This window comes from Leptopilina heterotoma, unplaced genomic scaffold (assembly GCF_015476425.1).
Source record: "Leptopilina heterotoma isolate Lh14 unplaced genomic scaffold, ASM1547642v1 Lhet_237, whole genome shotgun sequence".
Classification (NCBI taxonomy): domain Eukaryota; kingdom Metazoa; phylum Arthropoda; class Insecta; order Hymenoptera; family Figitidae; genus Leptopilina; species Leptopilina heterotoma.
The window spans coordinates 997,342-1,019,335 of NW_025110953.1; the positions used below are offsets into that span (position 1 = coordinate 997,342).

General features: G+C 22.3%; 2 protein-coding genes across 5 annotated transcripts in view; one reads left to right on the forward strand and one right to left on the reverse strand.

Annotated features, from left to right (window-relative positions):
• Positions 1-20,351, reverse strand: part of LOC122502735 (heparan sulfate 2-O-sulfotransferase 1-like) — a 31,210-nt gene extending 10,859 nt beyond the window's left edge. Inside the window, exons 1-2 of one of the 4 annotated variants that reach the window (XM_043612918.1) lie at positions 18,148-18,887; positions 1,481-1,663 (exon numbers count right to left, since the gene is read on the reverse strand). Coding sequence is in view for 1 of the 4 variants with exons in the window: in XM_043612919.1 (XP_043468854.1) it covers positions 18,148-18,183 (36 nt within the window). In the remaining 3 variants the exon portion in view is untranslated. Of the gene's footprint in view, positions 1-1,480; positions 1,664-18,147 lie in introns of those variants that run through there. The other 3 variants (XR_006301662.1, XR_006301663.1, XM_043612919.1) reach the window with 3 other exon arrangements.
• On the forward strand, positions 2,152-15,131 carry LOC122502732 (protein kintoun). The gene is made up of 4 exons (XM_043612914.1): positions 2,152-2,729; positions 5,860-7,041; positions 9,921-10,342; positions 13,159-15,131. Exons 1-4 carry the CDS (start codon positions 2,205-2,207, stop codon positions 13,541-13,543), a joined length of 2,514 nt encoding a protein of 837 aa, XP_043468849.1. The 5' UTR covers positions 2,152-2,204; the 3' UTR covers positions 13,544-15,131.
• Positions 20,352-21,994: the final 1,643 nt, after the last annotated feature.

Here is a 21,994-nt window from a genome sequence, read left to right on the forward strand (position 1 = left end):
AAAATTCCTCATGAAAATTCAATTATTTTCATAAATAATAAAATTCTTCCTAAGAATTCAATTATTTTCAAAAAATTTAATAAAATTCTTAGCAAAATTTCAACAATTATTTTGAAAAGTAATAAACATTTTCACAGAAATTCAATTAAAAAAGTCTTTTTAGGAATTCAATTATTTAAAAAAAATGTTAATAAAATTCTTCCCAAAAATTCAATTCTTTTCGTAAATAACAAAATTTTTCATAAAAATTCAATTTTTTTTATAAATTTCAAAACTTTTCGCGGAAATTCAATCATTAAAAAAAAATGTAATAAAATTCTTCAAAATAATTCAATTATTTTGATAAATAATAAAATTCATCGCAGGATTTCAATTATTTTTAAAATACACTTTTAAATGAATTTCTCAAAAAATGAAATTATTCTTATAAATTTTATTTAAATATTTAATTTAAATTAAAAATAATTGAATTCTTTCAAAGAATATTCAATAAGAATTATTCAAAATTATTTTAAAAACTTTTGGTAAAGAATATAAAAATTCTTTTTTTGATAAAAAGTATATAAAACTGTATAAAAATCCAATGTTAAGAAATAATCAATTAGACAAACAATTATTCATTATTGTATTTAAATAATTGAATTTTCGTAGAAAATTTTAACAAGAATTGATTTGAAAAAGAATTTTTCAGATAAAATTTTAAATAATAATTGAATATTACAAGCGTTATATTAATGCATTTTTAGAAATATAATTAAATTTTTAAATTGCTTGTCTTTAAAAATTTTAATTGTTATAAAACTAATAATATTTAAATATAATTATATTACAAAAAATTAATTATTTATTATTTGCCAAAAGAATTAAATTAAAGTTTTGAATAATTTTATTTAAAAATTCAAAAAAATGATTGAATTTTAAAAGAATTACAGTTGTAATTTTTAGTAAGAATTAAATATCAAAAAGGTTTTATATTGAAATTATTTAAAACTTTAATTTCCGTGAAAAACAAATATTTAAATATATATTTAATATTTTTTTCTTTTGAAAAATTGTAATTAAAATGTTTTTAAGTTAGTTAAATTCCTGTAAATATTTTAAAAAGATAAGTTAAATTTACAATTAATTTAAGATTATTTTAATTTAATTTAGTTTAATTTAATTTAATTTCAGTCATAAAACTACTTTTTGCTATTTTTTCAAAAGTAATTCTTGAGTGCGAAGTCTGTTATTTATTTGAAATTATTTTCTTTTTTCTCCATCAATCGAATAGCTTGTTAAATTAATTTTCTAGAAATAAAATTCTTGCCATAATTAATTACAGGAATAATTTAATTATTCTATCAATTTAATTACGTGTCGGATAATTAAACATAAATTTATATATATCATTTATTTTTGAAATTATCAATCGTTTTCTAAAAGAAATAATAAATGCGATATTTAAATGGCTTGTAAAACTTGCTGGAAAATTAATTACTTATAGAAGTTAAAAAAAGAAGTGACGAGTGAGAGATTTTTTGCTTGTAAGCAAACTGGACTGGAGAGCATTGTGAAAGTAATTCTCAACTTCTCCATTATTCACGAATTATATTGCTCAGTCTTTCGTTTAATAATCATTGGAATTTTTCTCCCCTGTTGCAATAATTTTTTTGCGTATCTCCTGAAAATTAAAATAATTTATTTATTATTTTTTTTACCCTTATTTCAATATTAAAAATAATATTAAAAATAATATTAATAATAATATTAATAATAATGAAAGTAAATAATATTATAATAATATAGTAATAAGAATATTAATTGTTTTCATTATAAACAAATAAAAATTTGAACGTTATAATATTTAAATATTTGAAAATAAAGCGCCATTTTCATTTTTCTGAAAATTTGAATAAATTTGTATTTTATCAATTTGACAACAATTTAGCACAAAGTTTGAAAATGTAAAAGATTAATTTTTGAATTTATTCTCTAGAAATTGTTTGATATAATTTTCTATTTATTATTTATTTGTTTTCCTTCATTTTTTGTATTGAAAATTGAAATTTAAATGTAGTTCGGAATTAATCCGCACACAACCGGCCGGCCGGCGCAGAAAGAGTGGCGCAGTTGATCCACGTGGTAGTGGTTCTAGATAATTCTATACAATATACAATTTTATTTGTAAACAAGTAGTAGTTTCAATACATAAGTGCCGAAAAATGGACGCGTATGAAAAGAGAGCAAAAGATTGGGAGGATTTGGAAGTAACAAAAAGTGAATTAAAGGATTTAACGGAATGCTTAAAGAAAGAGGAATTTCGTAAAATGTTAATTGAATATGCGGAGGAGGTGAACGATCCGGAAAATAAGAAACTTTATCAGAAAGAAATCACTGAATTAGAGAAGCAGCGGGGCGTCGACGTTACGTTCGTTAACCCTGAGCCGGGTTACGTCATAAAAACGAGTGTTAACGATGAGAGAAAATGTTTTTTGAATATTAGCCAAAGTAAAATTGTCAATAAACCGAGCAGTCAACCTTCGGAGAATGATGGAAATCGAGGATTACAATGGTCCATTCCCTATACGCTTGCACCACCTAGAGACGACCTCGATAAGAAAAATACTCGTTGCACAGTCTACGATGTCGTTTTTCATCCTGACACACTTTATTTGGCATCGAAAAATTTAAGATTCAAGGAACTTGTCAATAATTCAGCAATTGATGGTGTTGAAAATAATTTTAAGGTAAGGACACGTCATTCGATAACATAACCTCAAAAATCAGCTGTCATTTTTAAAAAGCCTCTTCCGTTTTTTTTTCTTGCTTTTTTATAATTTTATAACAAATCATAAAAAATATGCAGTAACAGAAAGAATGTTTTAAAAAAAATTTACTTTTTGTTAAAAAAAATTTGTTTCTCAAATTGTATTTTACTTTTTTTTTATAAAAAATAGAAATATTCAATAGTGCTTCTATATTGATTATTAATTTATCTCTTAGTGTTATGATCGGTTGGAAAATTAGTGTCAGTGAGTCGCTTTTTTTTTAGTTTCTATAATATGATAAGCAAAACTACACAAAGTGATAAGCACTTTTAATAAAATATTTCTATTGCGTAGTAGTGAACTTTTCAAATTTTCATTCATTTCATGATTGGCTATTTTTATTATAATAATTTGTAGTTAAATAATTATTTACTAAAGTACTTTTTGAATGTAGGTATTTTCCTCGTAAGTCATTTGTTTAATCGAGGTATATTAAGTAATAATTATTAAATTTAACGAATCAATAAAGTTTATAAAATAGCTCGTAATTTAAAATCAGTTTTTTTTTCTTTTGCAATTTATGAAATTTATGAGATAACTGCAATAAAAAAAATGGGTCACGATATCAAATATCACAAAGTGGATTAATTCAAGCAATAATTTAGTAGGTGGAGAACTCATTATTAATCTTTTTTTTAGCCTTCAGTTATTTCCTATGGAATTAAAGTTTATTTTCCTAAAGTTCTGAACGATCAACTGAACGAAATTTTTTTATCTGTTTAGATATTTTAAAAAATTTGCTAAGTAAACTAGAAAATAATGTAAATTCGAAACTTTAGGACCTTAAAAAGAAGTTTTTATTTATTAATAAATATTTTGTTTACGAATTTGTTTTCACATTATTGATGAAAAAATTGTGAAAAGAATTTTTATATAATAAAAAAGTACAAAAATTTGAGTAGAGAAATATTTTTTTTTCTAAAATGCTGATTCTTAAACTTCATCAAAGTTTATGATCCACAAATTTTGAACGTCCTAAGGAACGAAATATTTTTTATTAAAAATATTTCCATAAATTATTCATTACAATAAAAATTAAAAACTTAAATTTTACATTTAGAGAATTGCTAATTATTCTGAAATTTAAAAAAATTTTTAAATTCTCGTAAAAATTTCAATTATTTTTATAAAAAATAAAATTTTCCGAAATTCAATTGGTTTCAAAAATTTTAATGAAATTCGTGGCAAAGTTTTCAATTGTCTTTATAAACAATAAAATTCTTCTTCGAAATTCAATTATTTTCAAAAATTTTAATAAACTTCTTGACACAATTTCAATTATTTTCAAAAACTTTCCAAAAGAATTCAATTATTAAAAAAAAAAATTATTTATATTCATTTTCATAAATAATAAAAAATTTTAACAAAAATTCAATTATTATATTTTCATTAATTACAAAACTCTTCGTAGAAATTTAATCATTTTAAAAAATTTTAATAAAATTCTTTACATAAATTCAATTCTTTCTGTACGTAATAAAATTTTTCACGAAAATTTAATTTTTTTCATAAATTACAAAGATTTTTGCAAAAATTCAATTCTTTTCATAATTAATAAAATTTTTCAAAAAATTCAATTATTTTCATAAATTACAAAACTCTTTGCAGTAATTCAATCATTTTGAAAAATATTAATAAAATTATTTCCAAGATTTCAGAAATTTAATCATTTTAAGAAAATTTAATAAAAATTTTCTTTTCGCAAATATTCAATTATTTAAAAAAATATTAATAAAATTATTTCCAAAAATTCAATTCTTTTCATAAATAATAAAATTCGTTCCAGAATTTCAGTTATTTTTAATACAATTTTCATCAAATTCCTCGAAAAATGAAATTATTCTTAAAAATTTTATTAAAATTCGTTGAAATAATTCAATTATTTAAAAATTGATTGATAAAATTCTTTATAAGAATTCAATTTTAAGAAACATTCAAGTATTTAATAAATTATTCATTTTTTTATTTAAATAATTAAATTTTCGTAGAATTTTCTAATAACAATTTATTCAAAAATGAATTTTAGTTAAAACTTTAGATAATAATTGAATTTTGCAAAGATTTCAAATTAAAATCTTTGAAAATTTGAACTTTTCATAATTTTGATTAACAATTTTGTAAAATTAATATTTTGGAAAAAGTTTAATTTATTTTTTTTTAATTATTTTAAGTTTTTATTTTATAATATATATTTAATTGAAGAATTTCCGAATAATCGAAATTTCTTAAAATTGGATTGTAAACAAATGGTAGGAAATATACCAATTTTATGCATAATTTTTATTTCACAATAACAATATTGTTTACAAACTCATTTTTTTATTTTGGGAAGAAAAACATTAGATATTCCCGTTTCTTAATGTTTTTGTAGAAAATTCTCAATTTTCATAAGGAAATAATTTGCATTTTATTGAACAAAATGTTCTGTTAAATTTATTTATGAATATCTTTAATTGTAAAGTTATTCGAAAACAGTAATTTCATTTTTAAATATTTAATTATTATTATTTTTCCATAGGAATTAAGATTTTAAAAATTTTCAAATTCAAACCTTTATGAAATTAATCAATTTTAAAAATATTGTTATAAAACTTAAAGATAACGATTACTCCGAGTCGAAGACTCGGAGTGATCGATATCTTCATGTTTTATAATAATATTCTTAAAAGTTATTGAATTTCCAAAAGCTTTTTTGAAAAAATTCGTAAATATATGTAATAGAACATTTTTTCCGAGTATCTAATATTTTTTAGAGTTCGGGAAAAAGTCGAAATTTTGTCTGGAAATCGGAGAAAAACAAAATTAAATTTTTGTGACAATACTGTTATATTAACTATAATAATTGATATTATAAACGTTGTGATCTTTATGAACGTAAAAATTTCGTTAATATGAACAATCAGAACTTCAGTTTAATTATTCATTTAATTTAACTGAAAATAATCGATATTTTTGCATTATGTTATTTAAAAAATTAAATGAATAATATAAAGAAAGATAAAATATATTTGTTGAAAGATTTTAAATTTAAATTTTGTTTTTTTTTCAGGTGAAACTTGATAGGAAAAATTTGAAATTTCCCAAAATGAATTTCAAAGGAACTTCCGAGGCGACAGTAATTCGGAAAGAATGCGAGAAACCAGTGGAACAATTACCAGAAGCTGAATCGGAAATTTATCAAAAAATAATATCCGGTTACGATAATTATCGTGAGAAACAATCTCAAAAATTAGAGGATAAACCACAGCGGTCAACTCCAAAAACGATATATTACAAAAATATGGAGAAATCTCAAGATTTAAAGACAGAATACACAATTCCAAAATATACAATAACACATCAAAGTGATTTGGAATTGGAAGAATTTACATACACTAAGGATGCAAAAATGTATTCTGCAACACCGAAAAGACTTATTGTCGTTATTCATTTGCCTTTATTAAAATCCGCAAACGATGCAAGACTCGACATTCATGAACGTTCATTAACATTAAGAAGTGAAAAACCTGCCAAGTATTTATTGGAATTACCACTTTCGTATTCCGTTGACGGCGATAATGGAAATGCGAAATTCGACACGAAATGTAAGAAATTAACCGTAACATTACCTGTAATTCGTAAGAGTTTTTCATTAACAGATCCACGAGAAGACAGTGGTGTTGACACTGATCACGGAAGTCCTGTCAGGGATGCGAATGATGAATTTGAAAATGCCGAGGGCAATTGTTCAAAATCAAATTCAAGACCTTTAATTGTCGAATTAAATAAGGAGAGTGAAGTGCAAATCAACGAATTCGATGATACGGCATTACGGACTAGAGAAAGTGTCGATATCACACCGTTTATGAATCCGAATATCAAATATAATATTCCAATGTTCACGTGTAATACGTACGATAATATTCTCGCGATAACAATTCACGTTAAGAATGTAGACTCGGAATCGATTTGTCATAAGGTGCTTGATAATATGTTGGGAATTCATGTTTTATTAACTTCCGTTGGGGCGGGTTTCTTTCCGGTTTATTATTCCATTTGTTTTAAGCTCGACAACAATGCAGTTGATCCAACTTCAATTACGATTGAACCATGGGATAATAATGTTATCATCACGCTTGCCTTGAAAAGCACTGATCTCAGCAGGTACTTTGTTGGTCTCAATGAAGAAATCATGGAAGCAAAGGATTTCTCGTCGGCTATTTCCGTTAAGAGCAAACTCAAAGAACTTGTGGTAATTTTTCCATTTTCAGTTTGTAAAATTGTCATACAATTCCTGAAATTCTAATTTCTCGATAATATTTATTAATTTATTGTCATCACTGATTTAATTATTTCAGGCTTTTGCACTCATCTACTAAAACCAACTATTTACTACATTTTTTACGATTTACTATTATTTGGATAGTTTTTTTTATTTGTGCCATTAAAAGTTACTTTTATGTTTTTTTTTCTTTTTTTGATAATTTGCACTACTTTAAATCCGCTAATAATTGAAATGAAGAAATTAATATTCATGATAAATTCTATTATTCAATTATTTTAACAAATAACAAAATTCTTTACTGAAATTCAAATAATTTGAATATCTATTATTTCAATAAAATTTCTCTAAATAATTTAAATATATAAACAAAATATTGATAAAATTCTTCGCAAAAATTCAATTTTTTTCAAATATTTAAAAAATGCTTTTAAAATAATTCAATTACATATATATTTTTTCTATGCAATTTTATTGAACTATTCGAGAGAATTTTATTATTTCCATAAATAATAAAATTGATTCCAAGAATTCAATCATATACATTCCTCGAAAGAATTAAATTATTTTCAAAATTTTTAATAAACAATTAAATTATCTTTAAAAATTTTAATTCTTCAAAAAAATTCAATTCTTTTTACTATTTAGATACTAACGAAGTTGAAGTCCATAACGTTTATCAACGAAAAAAATTTATTTAATACATTCAAGAATTATTTTTAATTTTAATATTTAATAATTGTAAAATAATTATTATCAAAACATAAGCATGAATCTTTTTTTTCTAAATATTTTTGTGTCAATATTGCTGCGTCATTTTTAATTAATTTACTAAGTGAACAATTTTTTTTTTAATTGATCAACGTTGTGGACTTCAACTTGATAGATATTAAAATTTTTATCAGGAATTCAATTATATAAATAAAATTTAATAAAATTCTTTGCAAAAAAAATCAATTATTTTCATAAATTATAAACTTTTTATAACAGGAATTTAATTATTTTCAATACCGTTTTAATTGTATTCCTCGAAAAATTCAATTATTATAAAATATTTTATTAAAATTCTTCGAATGAATTCAATTATTTTCCAATTTTTTAAAATGTTATTTAAATGAATTGAATTACATATTTTCAATTCAATTTTTATTGAATACCTCGAAAGAATTTAATTATTTCGATGAATAATAAAATTAATCACTAGAATTTAATTGTTTTTAATACAATTTTAATTTAATTCCATGAAATAATTCAATTATTTTTTAAAAGTTTAATAAAATTTTCCGAAATAATTCAAATAGTTAGAAAAATTTTCAGAAAAAAGTCAATTGTTTATAATAATTTTAATAAAATTTGTTTATAAAAATTCAATTATTTTTATTGCAATTGTTCTTAAATTCTTGGAAAGAATTAAATTTCTTTTTAAAATGTTTTATAAAAATTCAATTATTTTCAAAAATGTTAATAAAATTCTACACAATAATTCAATTATTTTTACAACTATTAAAATTATTCGCAGGAATTCAATTATTTAACTAAAATTCTTTGCAAAAAATTAATTATTTTCATAAGTAATCAAATTCTTGGCATGATTTCAATATTAAAGATTTTATATCATAAATAATAAAGATTTCAATTATTTTCAAAAATTTTGATCAAATTTTTATGAGAATTTAATTTTAGAAATAATTAAATATTTCATCAATTGTGCCTTTTCTTTTTGTCTAAATAATTGAATTCTTGAAGAATTTTCTAATAAGAATTGATTTAAAAATAATTTTAAGATAAAATGTTAAAAAATAATTGAATATTAGAAGGGATTAAACAGAAATTTTTGGAAATAATTAAATTTCAAAAGGTTTCTAAATTAAAATCTTTGTAAATTCCAATTTCTGTAAAATTGTAATAATATTTAAATATCTATTTTGAAAAATGATTAATTAATTATTTTTCTAAATACTTATTAAGTTTTTGTATAATTTTAATTAGAAATTCTAAAAACTAGTTAGATTTTGGAAGAATGGTATTTATATTTTTTAAAAATATTTAAATTTCATAAGTTTACATTTAATTAAATTATTGAAAATTTTAATTCATGTCGAAAAATAAATAACAATAAGTATTTAAATATTTATTTTAAAAAAATTGTTCAAATTTTGAATAATTTAATTAAGAAATTCTTAATAAAATTATGTATTTGAGAAATTGTAATAAAAGTTTTTTGAAGATTGTTTGAATTCCGGAAAATATTTTTAAAAAATTTTGTCTATTCGCATTAAAAAATTAAATTAAAATCTTGATTATTTTTCTAATCATTTTATCTTAATTATTATTTTTTGTTGTTGAAGAGTTGTAACTAAATATTTGGAAAGGAATTGAATTTTAGAGAAATTTAAAATTGAAGTTATTACCAGGACAAGAAAGAAAGTTAATATTTTTTATGGAATTTAGGAAAAAGTCTGGAAAATACGTAATCAAATTTTTATGATTTTTCTTCTACGTGAAAAAAGTTCCTGGAAATTTACCGAGAAATTCCTGGTAATCACCTGGAGTTACCCTCATGGAATTTTTCTGTTTTCATTTTTATTTTCACTACCGGGAAATTTCCAGAAACTTTTTCATATAGAGTGAAAATCGACTAAAATGAGTTTTTTTAATTATCAAATTTAATTTTTCGTTAACTACTATTTTTCTACTTCTTTTCAGTCTTAATACTATTTTTTTGATACTTTTTTTAAAAATAATTATTACCAAGTGCGAAGCCTGTTATTTACCTAATTAAACCGAATTAAAAAACGAAACGTTTAATGAATTTGAAAATAAATTTTTATTAATAAATTTTCTTATAGGAAGAGCCGGAAGAGGAGACTGACAAAAATATCGAAGTTATACGAAATGGCGAAGAAGTGGTGGTGAGCATTCATTCAAATTCGATCGATACTGATGAAGAAGATCGGGAGACTGATCAATCATCATCTTGTCACGAGGAGCGAAAACGTAATTTGGAATTGACACGATCTATTTCCGAGAGCAGCGGTGACGAATTGCCGAGCAGTAATGGCAGTACTTATAGATCGAAAGGAATTTTAAAATCCCACAGAAATCATATTTCCCGTTCCGTATCGGAATCGAGTATCGATGAGAGTGCATGTCTCGCGTCATCAATAAATTTCCAATACGACTCAGTCCAGGAATTAAATTCAGAATCCGAAAGTTCCAGTCTTAAGAAAACTGTCAGATTCAGTGATGTTGTTTCACGTCAATTATATAGGTAAAATTTTATACAAACGATTTTATTAAAAATGAATTAAAGAATAAGAAGCAATTCTCGACACTATAAACATTTTTTTTTACCTAATTTTCATCTTCTTCTCCGGGGTTGCTACAGGTCAGGGAAATCAGGGAAAAGTCAGGGATTTTTATTAAAAGTACTGGAAAAAAAATAAATTTTTAGAATTCATAAGAAAATTCTGAATTTTAGTTTCTTTTTTGTTTGCCTCATAAACTATGAAATTAACATGAATACAAGACCTTCAAATTCTTTTATTTCTGACAATAATTTCTATTTAAATGCCTAAATTCTTGAGGAACCAACATAAAATTATTACTTATAATAATTTAATCAATAATTTTACTTAAATATTTCAAAATTAATTAAATTTTAAAAGAGTTGCGTTTAAAATTTTCATAAATAGATAAACTCCAGAAGGTTTCAATTGAAATTTTAGAAAATTTCAATTCTCAATGAATTTAATTAGAAATTTTAAAGAACTCAGATTTTTGAAAAATTTTAATAATTCAAATTATTCTGGAATTAGTTAATTTTTCTAATATATATTCAATTAATGATTCAAAATAACGCATTTATAGAAGAATTTTATTTAAAAATACTAAAAAATTGAATTTTGGAGTACAAATGATTACAAAAATTCAATTAAGTAAAAAATTTTTTTTACATTCTCGTCTAAATTCCAATTTGTCTTTATAAATACTAAAATTCTATAAAATTAAATTATTTTCAAAAAATTTAAAAACATTCTTCATGAAATTTGAATAATTTTCATAAATATTAAAATTCTTCGCAGAAATTCAATTGAGGCCTTGGATCCAATAACTCGCCCGACGCTCGGAGACTCGCGCTAATGCCAGTCGGGTAGCAGTGAGTGGCCCAGAGGCGCTCACTGCTCACTGACTGGCAGTTGCGCGTTCCTCCGAGCGTCGGGCGAGTTATTGGATCCAAGGCCTCAATTATATTCAAAAATTTAAAAAAAATTCTCGTCGAAATTTCAAATATCTTTATAAATAATAAAATTCTTCACCGAAACCCAATTATTTTCAAAAATTTTAATAAAATTTTTGGTAAAATTTCAATAATTATTTTTAATTTTATTTTTCTAAGTATTAAAATTCTACGCAGGAACTCAATTATGTTCAAAAATTGTCAAAATTTCAATTATTATAAAAAATTTTAACCAATTCAATGATTTTCAATATCTACTATTTTAATAAAAATGACAGGGAAAAAAATTTTTTGTCTGGGAAATTAAGAAAATTTAAACTTTTTTCGACTTATTTTCAAAAATTGCGACTTTTTCGATTTTTCTTCCAAATATTGCAACATAATTACCACAATTTTTAGTAAAAAAAAAGTGCAACTTATTTCGATTTTCATAGTGCGAAAAATAACTAATTTTTTAAGAACTGAATTTTTAAAATATATCTATAATAGAAATCTTTTTGAATAATTGAAATTTTGTAAAATTTAATCGAAAATAATTGATTTTTTTCAAGTATTTTGTTACATTTTTTAAAAATCAACTTTTAATGAATTTTAATTGAAAATTTTGAAAATATTATTGAATTATCAAAAATTTTAATGAAAAATCTTTAAATGTAAATTTAAAAATGAAAATTAATGAAAATGGACAGTTACAATTATTATAAAAAATTGAGTTTTTGTATTTAAATAATTATTTAAATACAAAAACTCAATTCTGGAAGAATTTTCGGAAAATTATTTAAAATAATTGATTTAGAGATGAAGTTGAGTTGAAAGTTGTAGAAATGACTGAATTCAGGTAGAGTTATAATTGTAATTTTTAGAAATTATTAAAATTCATAAATTTTACTCATTTTCTGTAAACTTGCATATTTTCCTGTAAAAAGAATTTTGTCAGGGGAATTCATAAAGTGAAACTTGTGACCACCCTTATCAATTATTTTCGAAAATAATAAAATTCATTTTAGGGATTCAATTATTTTTAACATTTTAATCAAATTCCTCGAAAAATGTATGACATAATTCTTAAAAATTTATTTATGAAAATTCAATTATAAAAAACTTTCAATTATTCAATAAATTATTTATTTTTGTATTTAAATAATTATAGAATGAATTTTTAGAAATAGTTGAGTTTTGAAAAAGTTTCAAATTAGTTAATTAAAAATTTGTGGAAAATAATAATAATTGAATCTTTAAATGATGAAAATAATTTTGAAGAAGTTACAGTAACAATATTCTTTTAATATAAAATAATGATTTTATCACTCGGTCATCTTTAATTATTGCAAAATAGAAGGATCGATTTCTTCTTGTTTTTTAATAATATTTTTATAAGCTATTGAATTTCAAAAGGTTTGAATTTGAATTTTTTTAAAATCTTAATTCCTGTGGAAAATTAATGATGATTAAATATTTATTTTAATTAAAACTGTCGATGTTTTCGAATAATTTTACAGTTAAAGAAATTCGTAAATAAATGTAATAGAACATTTTTTTGAGTATCTAATCTTTTGGAGTGAATCAGAATATTTTTTAGGGTTAGGAAAAAAGTCAAAATTTTATCTGGAAATCAGAGAAAAGTTAGGGAAAACGAAAAGTAAATTTTTGTAGCAAGCCTGTTTTCTTTTATCACCTAATTTTTAATTATTTGAATTTTTTTACAAATGTTTCCGCTTTAACTATTTGTTACAGATTGAATTTAAATTCTTTTTTTGACAAAAGAATTCTAAAACTACATACTTTTTTTTGGTAAAATTTTAACTCATTAAAAAAAATGAATAAAATACAAAAAAAATTACTTTCAGGTCGAATTCCAGTATTTTAGGTCAGCGAAAGAAGAATCAACGAAAATTGAGAAATAAGAAACGAGCGCACGATCGTCGAATGAGCGAGAGTGAAAATTCAGAAACAGAGGAACGTGATAAGTATAAAGTAGAATTAAAAAGCGAATTACAATCAAATCAAATGGATAGTGTGAGACCAATTCTCAGTAAAAATGGGGAGAATCATAAAACCGATAATATTGAAATTGAAGTTTCACGTAATAATATTAATACAAATGCATTGCATAAACGGAAAACAAATAAAAAGAGAAATGAAATATTGGTTAATGATGATAAAGAGACTGAGAGTGGTGATGAAATCCACGTGGAATTAAAGAACGATCTGATTTTTGATCTTGATATGTAGAATTCGTTTGGAAAACAAAATTCCTCCCCCTCCCCGGTATATCTTGTATGTGATAGATTTTCTAGTTTTTATTAATGAATAGGTTTTCGATGCCTTTAGCTCGATTGCAGTTTTCACACATATATGCATAATTCACTTAAAAAGTTGAATCTTATTTTAATGGGTCAAAGAGAATGAAAACGCGAACAAAAAAGGGAAGAAAAAAACCTTTAAATTTTTTATTTTGTATTTTTTTTCTCTCAAATCGAAAAGAGAACTATCGATCTTCTCAAAATTTGACAGTCGACTGTTATAATTTGAAGGTTTTTGCATAATAATTTACTTTAAGCGAAACGAAAATTAATGCATGCATTTTTAAATTGGCTCTATTTAAGGCAATCTTCTGGAAAGGACCTTAAAGATTAACATTCAAGTTTGAATTAATTTCAAGGGCAATAATTTGAAAAAATAATTTTATCTTATTTTAATTGTCCTTAATTTCAATTCTCTACTTTTATTTCATTCGAAAGAATGGTTATAATTTAATTATGAAATTAAATTTGAACAGGAGAAATTTACGTTAAATTTTAAATGCGACTGTCGTACAGTGAAGCAAAAAATGAAATTTTGTTTTCACTTTTTTGATTTCGCCCTTAAATGGAATTGAAATCGAAGTTTAGAACGGTTTTATGGTTTAATTTGCTTGATACTTTTTTTTCTCACCTTTTGCACACAATCCATGAATGATAATTAATATTAATATATTTGTCATCTTTATTTTGTCAATATAAATTATTTTATAAATTCTTATTTTAGAAATAATTATTTTACAAATAATTATATTAAGAAAATAGTTCAATATATTAATAATAATTTTCATTAATAGTAATAGTAATAATAATATCATTAAATGATAATAGAGCCGAAATCTTCGTACATTGAGTGTGCGTATCGTAAAGGCATTTTTTATAGACTGAAAAGTTGATTGTCATATTCTTGGAAATAAAAATATTTGTATAAGGTGCGATCAAGAAAAAAAAAATCTTTTTAAAGAAAAAAAAAGTGCTGAATTTTTGACGATATAATTCAAAAATTTTAAATTGAACTTCGTCTACTTCCAAGATTGCACTTTTTATTGTCCGTTTTTACAACAAAAAAAAAGAATTAGTAACAATTTTTATAGATTGTTGATATTGATAATTAAATATAAACGATTAAATATAATACTTGAAAAGAACGAAAAAAAAGAAATTATATTTAAGCGTATCCGTGTATCAATGTGTTGATGAATTTAATCATCTAACGATTTATAACCAATTAACAAATTGAATGGAAATTTTTATCAATTTTCGTCCATATTGGGCGTGACAAAATATTTATAAATATAAAAAAATCAGTCGATTTTATAAAAACAAACAATTGTTACTATATGAGAAAAGATTAAAAAGCCATGAGGTTAATTGCATCTTTACGATCTAATTAAAACGTAGAAATTTTAGAACTTCTTTTGAAATGAAAGATTCTTTTATTTTTGAAAGTATTAATTGAAATTTATTAAAACTGCTTGCAATAATAGACAAGAAAATTGTAAATTTTGCAGAAATTTTGAATTTACTTACAATTTTTTTCGATTTTTTTCAAACTGTTTTTCTTTTTTGAAAAATTGTTTTTTTTGTTTTTTTAATAAAAATTTTGTGTTATAACAAAATTAGTTTTTATGTATATATTTAATTTGTTTACAATTTTTTTTACACTTCTTTATTTTTGTTCATTTTTGATTTATTTTGATTTTCTTGTTTTTCGAATCTTTCATTCAATGGATAACATTAGTGAAATATAATTATAAAAATTTAAAAAAATAAAAATTGATATTATGTGAGAAAATTATTGAATTAAAATTCAGAAGGAGGAGTAATGAATAAACCAGAGAATTGATGAAAGTTTATAAAGAATTAAAGAAAGTGGATGAAAAGTTTTTCTGTTAATTTTAGTCCTTGAAGTCTGAGAAAGGGAAAAAATGAACGAATGTCGACTTGAAATTTTCGTAAATAACTGTTTTTTTTTGTGATTGAAAAAGAAATTATCACGGATACGCATGGGATTATTGTCCCAATTTCAAATATCTTCCGTCATAATAAATTACAAAGAGTCGCACTTTAAAAATAATTTGCAACAATAAAATTGTAGATTACACGACATTGATTTGAGGCTTTTTCTTATTTCCTTCCATTCGGTCTTAATTATTTTTTTATAATTTTATTGAGTATAGTTAATTCATTTCTCGTCTCTACACACGAATTAATTGAAAATCATAATATTATTAACTATCGTTTTAATGCAGAATTATTTTAATTTAGATAATTTTAGTTATTAAATAATTTTAGTTACAGAATAATTTTAACAGTAAGATAATTTTAGTTATAGAATAATTTTAATTGTAGAATAATCTTACTTACAGGCTTCACACTCATCTACTAAAAACAACTATTTACTACTTTTTATACGATTTGCTACTATTTTAATACTTTATTTTTAGATTTGTGACAATTTTTTCGGTTTTTTTTGAGAATTTGCACAGCTTTATATTCGCCGAAAGTTAAAATACCAAAATTTTTCTCAAAAATTTTAATACAATTCTTAGGAACGATTCAATTATTTTCAAAAAAATTTTAAAATTCAATTATTTTCAATATCGACTATGTATTTAAATAAAATTTTCCAAAAGAATTCAATTATTTAAAGGATTTTTTTTAAATTCTTCGAGAGAATTAAATAATTTTTACTGTAATTTTAATGAAAATTTAATAAAATAAGTCAATTATTTTCATAAATAATAGAATTTTCACAGGAATTCAATTATTTAGAATACAATTTTCATAAAATTTTTCGAACAAAATCAATTATTTAAAAAATTTTTTATAAAACTCTTTGCAACAAGTTATTTTCATAAAAAATAAAAATTATTACAGACTTTCAATTACTTTTAAAACAAATTTAAATGAATTCCCCGAAAAATGCAATTAATCTTAAAAATTAGATTAAAATTCTTCAAAAGAATTCAATTATGTTAAGAAAATTTTTTAAAAATTGAATTATGTTAAAAATTTTTTTTAAATTTTCGTCATAATTTCTATTATTTTTATAAATAATAAAATTCAATTATTTTCAAAAAATTTAATAAAATTCTTTATAAAAATTCAATTATTTTCAAAAAATTTAATAAAATTCTTCATAGAAATTCAATTATTTTCAAAAATAATAAAATTCTTTGCAGAAATTCAATTAGGTTCAAAAAATTAAAAAAGATTCTAGTCTAAATTTCAATTATCTTTATAAAAAATGAAATTCTTCTCCAAAATTCAATTATTTTCAAAAATTTTAATAAAATTCTTGGCAAAATTTCATTAATTATTTTCGAAATTATTAAAATTCTTCGCAGGAATTAAATTATATTTAAAATTTTTTTTAAATTTTCGTAAAAATTTCTATTATCTTTATAAATAATAAAATTCTTTGCAGAAATTCAATTATGTTCAAAAATTTTAAAAAGTTGTGAAAATTCCAATTATTCTTGGCAAAATTTCAATTATTGTTAAAATTTTTCCTCAATTCAATGATTTTCAATATAATTTTTTTCATTATTTTTATTTTAATAGTTTTCCAAAAGAATTCAATTATTAAAAATATTTTTAATAAAATTTTGTGCAAACATTTAATTATTTTAAAAATAAATAATACATTTTTTTTTATAAATTTCTTCGCAATAATTATATTATTTTTATAAATAATCAAATTTTTTACAGGGATTCAATTATTTTAGAAAATATTATAATTCTTTTCAGAAATTCAATTTTAAGAAACATTCAATTATTTAATAAATTATTTATTTTGTATTTAAATAATTGAATTCTCGTAGAATTTTCTAATAAAAATTGATTTAAAAATTAATTTCAGTTAACATTTTAGATAATAATTGAATATTCGAAGCGTTATATATTGGATTTTTAAAAATAATTTAATTTCAAAAGATTAAATTATATTTCCAATTAATTTTGAAATTTTGTTAAATTTAATTGAAGTAAATTTTATATTTTAAAGAAATTTTATTTTACTTTTAAAAATGATTGAATTTTGTAAAAATTTAGAATTTAATGATGAAATTAATGAAAATTAGAAAAAATTCAGGGAAATAAAATGCTGAATCAAAATTTTTGTGAATCGTCTAAAATGAGTTTTTTAGTCGTCAAATTTAATTTTCCAATAGCTACTTTTTTACCATTTTTTTTGCATCTTAAAGCTACTTTTTGCTACTTTTTTAAAATTAAGTATCGAGTGCGAAGCCTGAGGGTATTTTGTAATTTTAAGTATAAGATAATTTTAGTTTTTAAAAGATTAATTTTACTCATCTCAGATTTGATTTTTATGTTAAAAAAGAAGAACATTAAATTCAGTTTATATTTATTACGAAAAGAAAAGACAAAAGGGAATCATTTGATCTCTGAGGTAAGAAATTTATTCGTTCTAAAAATATGTAAGAAAGAATTAGAATTAACATTTTTTTCTATTTTCAGAACAAACTTTTTTATCATCACTGAGAAAAATGGGAGAAAATGAAATCAACTTACCGGGAGCACAAGATGTCTGGATTTTCGATGCATCATTGATTCATATTCACCATCAATTAAATAAATCAACTCGTGGCAAATATCTTCAATTTGTCTTAGTAATTGACAATCAACGGAACAGAAATTCACACTTCTATCACGAGGTATTATAAAATTCTTGACAATTTAAATTATAAAAATAAACATAGTAAATTTTTCAGTAATTTTTTTTTGTCTTTTTTGTATCGAAATATTTAATTCAGTTTTGAATTTCCTTTTTTTGGATTCTAAAAATTAGAGTTGAACCTTGAGTGTTAATTTGAAGACTGAATAAATGTCTTTTCTTTTGGAAAAATTGTCAATTATTTCAAAAATAATTATTTGTACAGAGCTGTTTACTTTTTTTGCTTTCATGACCTCAGGGGAATATTTCGACGAGTATTTATTATTGTTTTGATTTCTAAAAATAGTCTTCTTTTCCCTCTGTTTTTGAATAGAAACATCTGTTGATAAATATCTGAATGACATAATTCTTTTATTCTTTAGAATTTATTAAAATTAATAATATTCTCATTTATTGTTGAATTGAGTAAAATTGTGATTTTTAAAGAGCACGTTATTCTTTTTACATACATATTTATTATTATTTAATTTTTTTCAAAGTGATAATAAAATTATTTTTCTGTATAAAAATTTTTAAAATCGTTATAATTTGCATCTTTTTGCAGAAAGTTTTGTCTTAATTTTGAAAATGATGATTTTTTTTCAAAGACATCCACAACTGTCGACTGTCATATCTTCTCGTTTTTTAATAACTATTGTATCCTCGCTAGTTCGAAAGATGACGTGAATCGTTGATGTTTTACTGGGAACACAACACGGTTTTGGAGCACGATCTGGATGTTTCAAATTAATGAACGACTGAATAATCGCATGATTTGTGGAGTTCATATTAAAATTCAACGGATAATTACACGGTCCATTACAGTAGAAAGCGTCATAGCCTCTTGGAGCAATTATTATAGTGTGTAAATTTAAATCTCTAAAGTTAACATACAAAGTTTCCTTGCGACATGTCGTTGGCAATCGCGATTTCATTGCAATCGATTGAAACGTTTTTTTATCACTCGATTGAAAATATTCCAATCCTCGTCTTCGCCTCACTGTCTTTCTATTACCGTAAACAACAAGAAATGGTCGTTTCTCAGGAACACCTTGAAAACTCACAATACCAACGGCTTCGGGTCGTATATTTTCCACACCACCATTTGAATAAGCCTCCAAATAAAGTCCACGATTCACGTCCAAATCGCGAAGCCAAAAATGAAGCGACTCCGTAACATTTAATGTAACCCAACCGCCACTTTCTGTCGTATTGACAGAATCAACAAAAATCATATCACGATTCCCATCAATGTCACGATCACTTGCAATTCGATAGACGTTTAATGTCACCAATCCTTTGTTTTTCCTCGAAACACCACTCTCGATATTGCGAAATAATTTCAATTCACCGCGAATAATTGTGTCGTCGGGCGATATTCGCGAAACATTAAACCACAAGCGTTTGACTTTAGTGGTTTTTTGAATACCCGGTTTTTTACTGTTACGCGCTGCCAATGTTGTAATGAGATCACTTTCAATAATACTATTCATTCCCACATCGTTAACATCGAAATATTGCAAATTTTTCAATTCCTGTTCGTGCATCATTTTCGATTCATTTTCATTTGTCAAATGATAAATATCCATTAGAAAACTCGACGCGGAAGTTGGTGTTTTTTCCTGTTTTTGTTCTTCGATGTCAATGGGAATTTCAAGAATATTGAGAATCTCCTCGCGAAGATATTTTCGATTTCCCTCATTTGTTATCTCTTGAAATATTGTTTTATCATAACCATTGTCCACGTAAATACCACTTGGTTTCACGACAGCTGACACTAAAATTAAATGTAGTGTCAACAATTGAATTAATTTGATAACACTCATTTTTCTTTATTCACTCACTTTTATTTAAATCATTTTTTTCTCTCTCTCTCTATTCACTTTTATTTTTACTGTCATTTTTGAAAAATTAAATTTTTCAAAATTGAATATTCTTCATATTTGAATATTCTTCAAAATTAAATAATAATTCTAATATATTTTTTTGTTTTTACAGTTACTTGGGAATTATCGAAAAAGAACTTGAAATTGAATATGAATTGAGGTGTTATTTCGTTGAGAGAAGATCTAGGAATGAGTTTCTACCTATTTTGCGATAATCACTTATACTTGTGTGCTGAGGAGCGACAAATTCAGTTTAATCCTTTAAATACTTTTGTCGATTGCAACATTAATGATGGTGAGCTTTTCTTGTTTTTTTTCTCATTTTAAAATTCATCCCCCAAAATAACTTGAGAAAAATTTTTCGAATGTAATCGTTGACGTTGCTAACTCCATCTACTTTTTTAAATTCTTTTCAAACTATTAAAAAGATTTATTAACAATTTTATTACATTTAAGTTTATTTTAAATTATTTATTAATTTTTATCAATTTGCCACTTTAGATTTTCAATTATTATAAAAAATTTAAATAAAACTGTTTGACAGAATTCAATTATTTTCGTAAATGATACAATTCTTCGCTGGAATTTAATTACTTTCTATACAATTTAAATAAATAATTTAAATAATTAGAAAATTTTTTTTTTAATTAAAAATTCTAAAAAATAATTGAATTGAATACAATTGTTGGAACTTATTTTTTCTTAAATAAATAAATAAATAAATAAATAAATTGTTTATAAGAATTCAATTATTTTTAATACAATTTTAACTAAATGCCTTGAAAGAATTTTAATTTTCTTTAAAAAAAAATTCATAATTTTTAAAAATTTTAATAAGTTTGTCAAGAATTCAATTATTTTTATAAATAATAACATTCTTCCACTGAATTCAATTATTTTAAAAATTAGTAATAACATTTCTTTAAAGAATTTAATTATTTTCAAAACTAAAATTCCTTGAAATTATTCAATTATTTTTAAAAATATTATTACATAATTTTGATAAAATTCTTTAGAAGAATTCAATTATTTTCAGTACAATCTTAATTAAATTTCTTAAAAGAATTTAAATTTTCTTTAAAACAATTGTTTTTGTATTTTTTAAAATTTTATTATCTTTTTCTTTATTATTTCTGTTTTATTTTATTATTTTCAAAAATATTAAAGTCCTTCGCAGGAATTAAATTTATTTTCAAGAATTTTGATAAAATTTAATTATTTTCAATACATTTTTAATTTTTAAAGAGCTATTCGTAGCTATTGTTAAAAATTAATTCAATTCTCAAAGAAAATTTATGGGAAATTATTAAAAATAATTGATTTAGAGAAGAATTTTAGTTTGAAATTTTAGAAAATAATCGAATATTGAAGGTTTTATAGATGAAACTCTAATTTCAAAGTTAACTTTATTTCAAATTAAAATATTTGAAGATTTGAATGTTAAATAATTTTCATTAAAAATTCTAAGCAAACTAGTTATTTGAATAATTGAAATTTTTTGAAATTAGTTGAATTTTTGAATATATAATTAAAAAACTGTTGAATAATTGAAATTTTGTAAAATTGAATTAAAAATAATTGAATTTCTAACAGAAATTTCTGAAAATTATTGAAAATAATTTATTTAGAAAAAAATTTTAGTTAAAGGATCTAGAAAATAATTTAAATTTGAAATTGCAGATGCAATGTTTAGCAATAATTAAATGTTAAAAGTAATTAGTAAATAATTGGAAAATTGTTAAACAATGTAACTTGCATCAATTTTTAATTGAAAAAAATTTTATATTTTAAAGTATTTTATTAGAATTTTTTAAAAATA

Bases quoted from the DNA above. Each gene is read 5' to 3' on its own strand.
- LOC122502732 (XM_043612914.1), top strand. From the start codon at position 2,205: ATGGACGCGTATGAAAAGAGAGCAAAAGATTGGGAGGATTTGGAAGTA. The intron at 2,730-5,859 runs GTAAGGACACGT...TTTTTTTTTCAG, and splicing joins GTGTTGAAAATAATTTTAAG to GTGAAACTTGATAGGAAAAA. The intron at 7,042-9,920 runs GTAATTTTTCCA...ATTTTCTTATAG, and splicing joins GCAAACTCAAAGAACTTGTG to GAAGAGCCGGAAGAGGAGAC.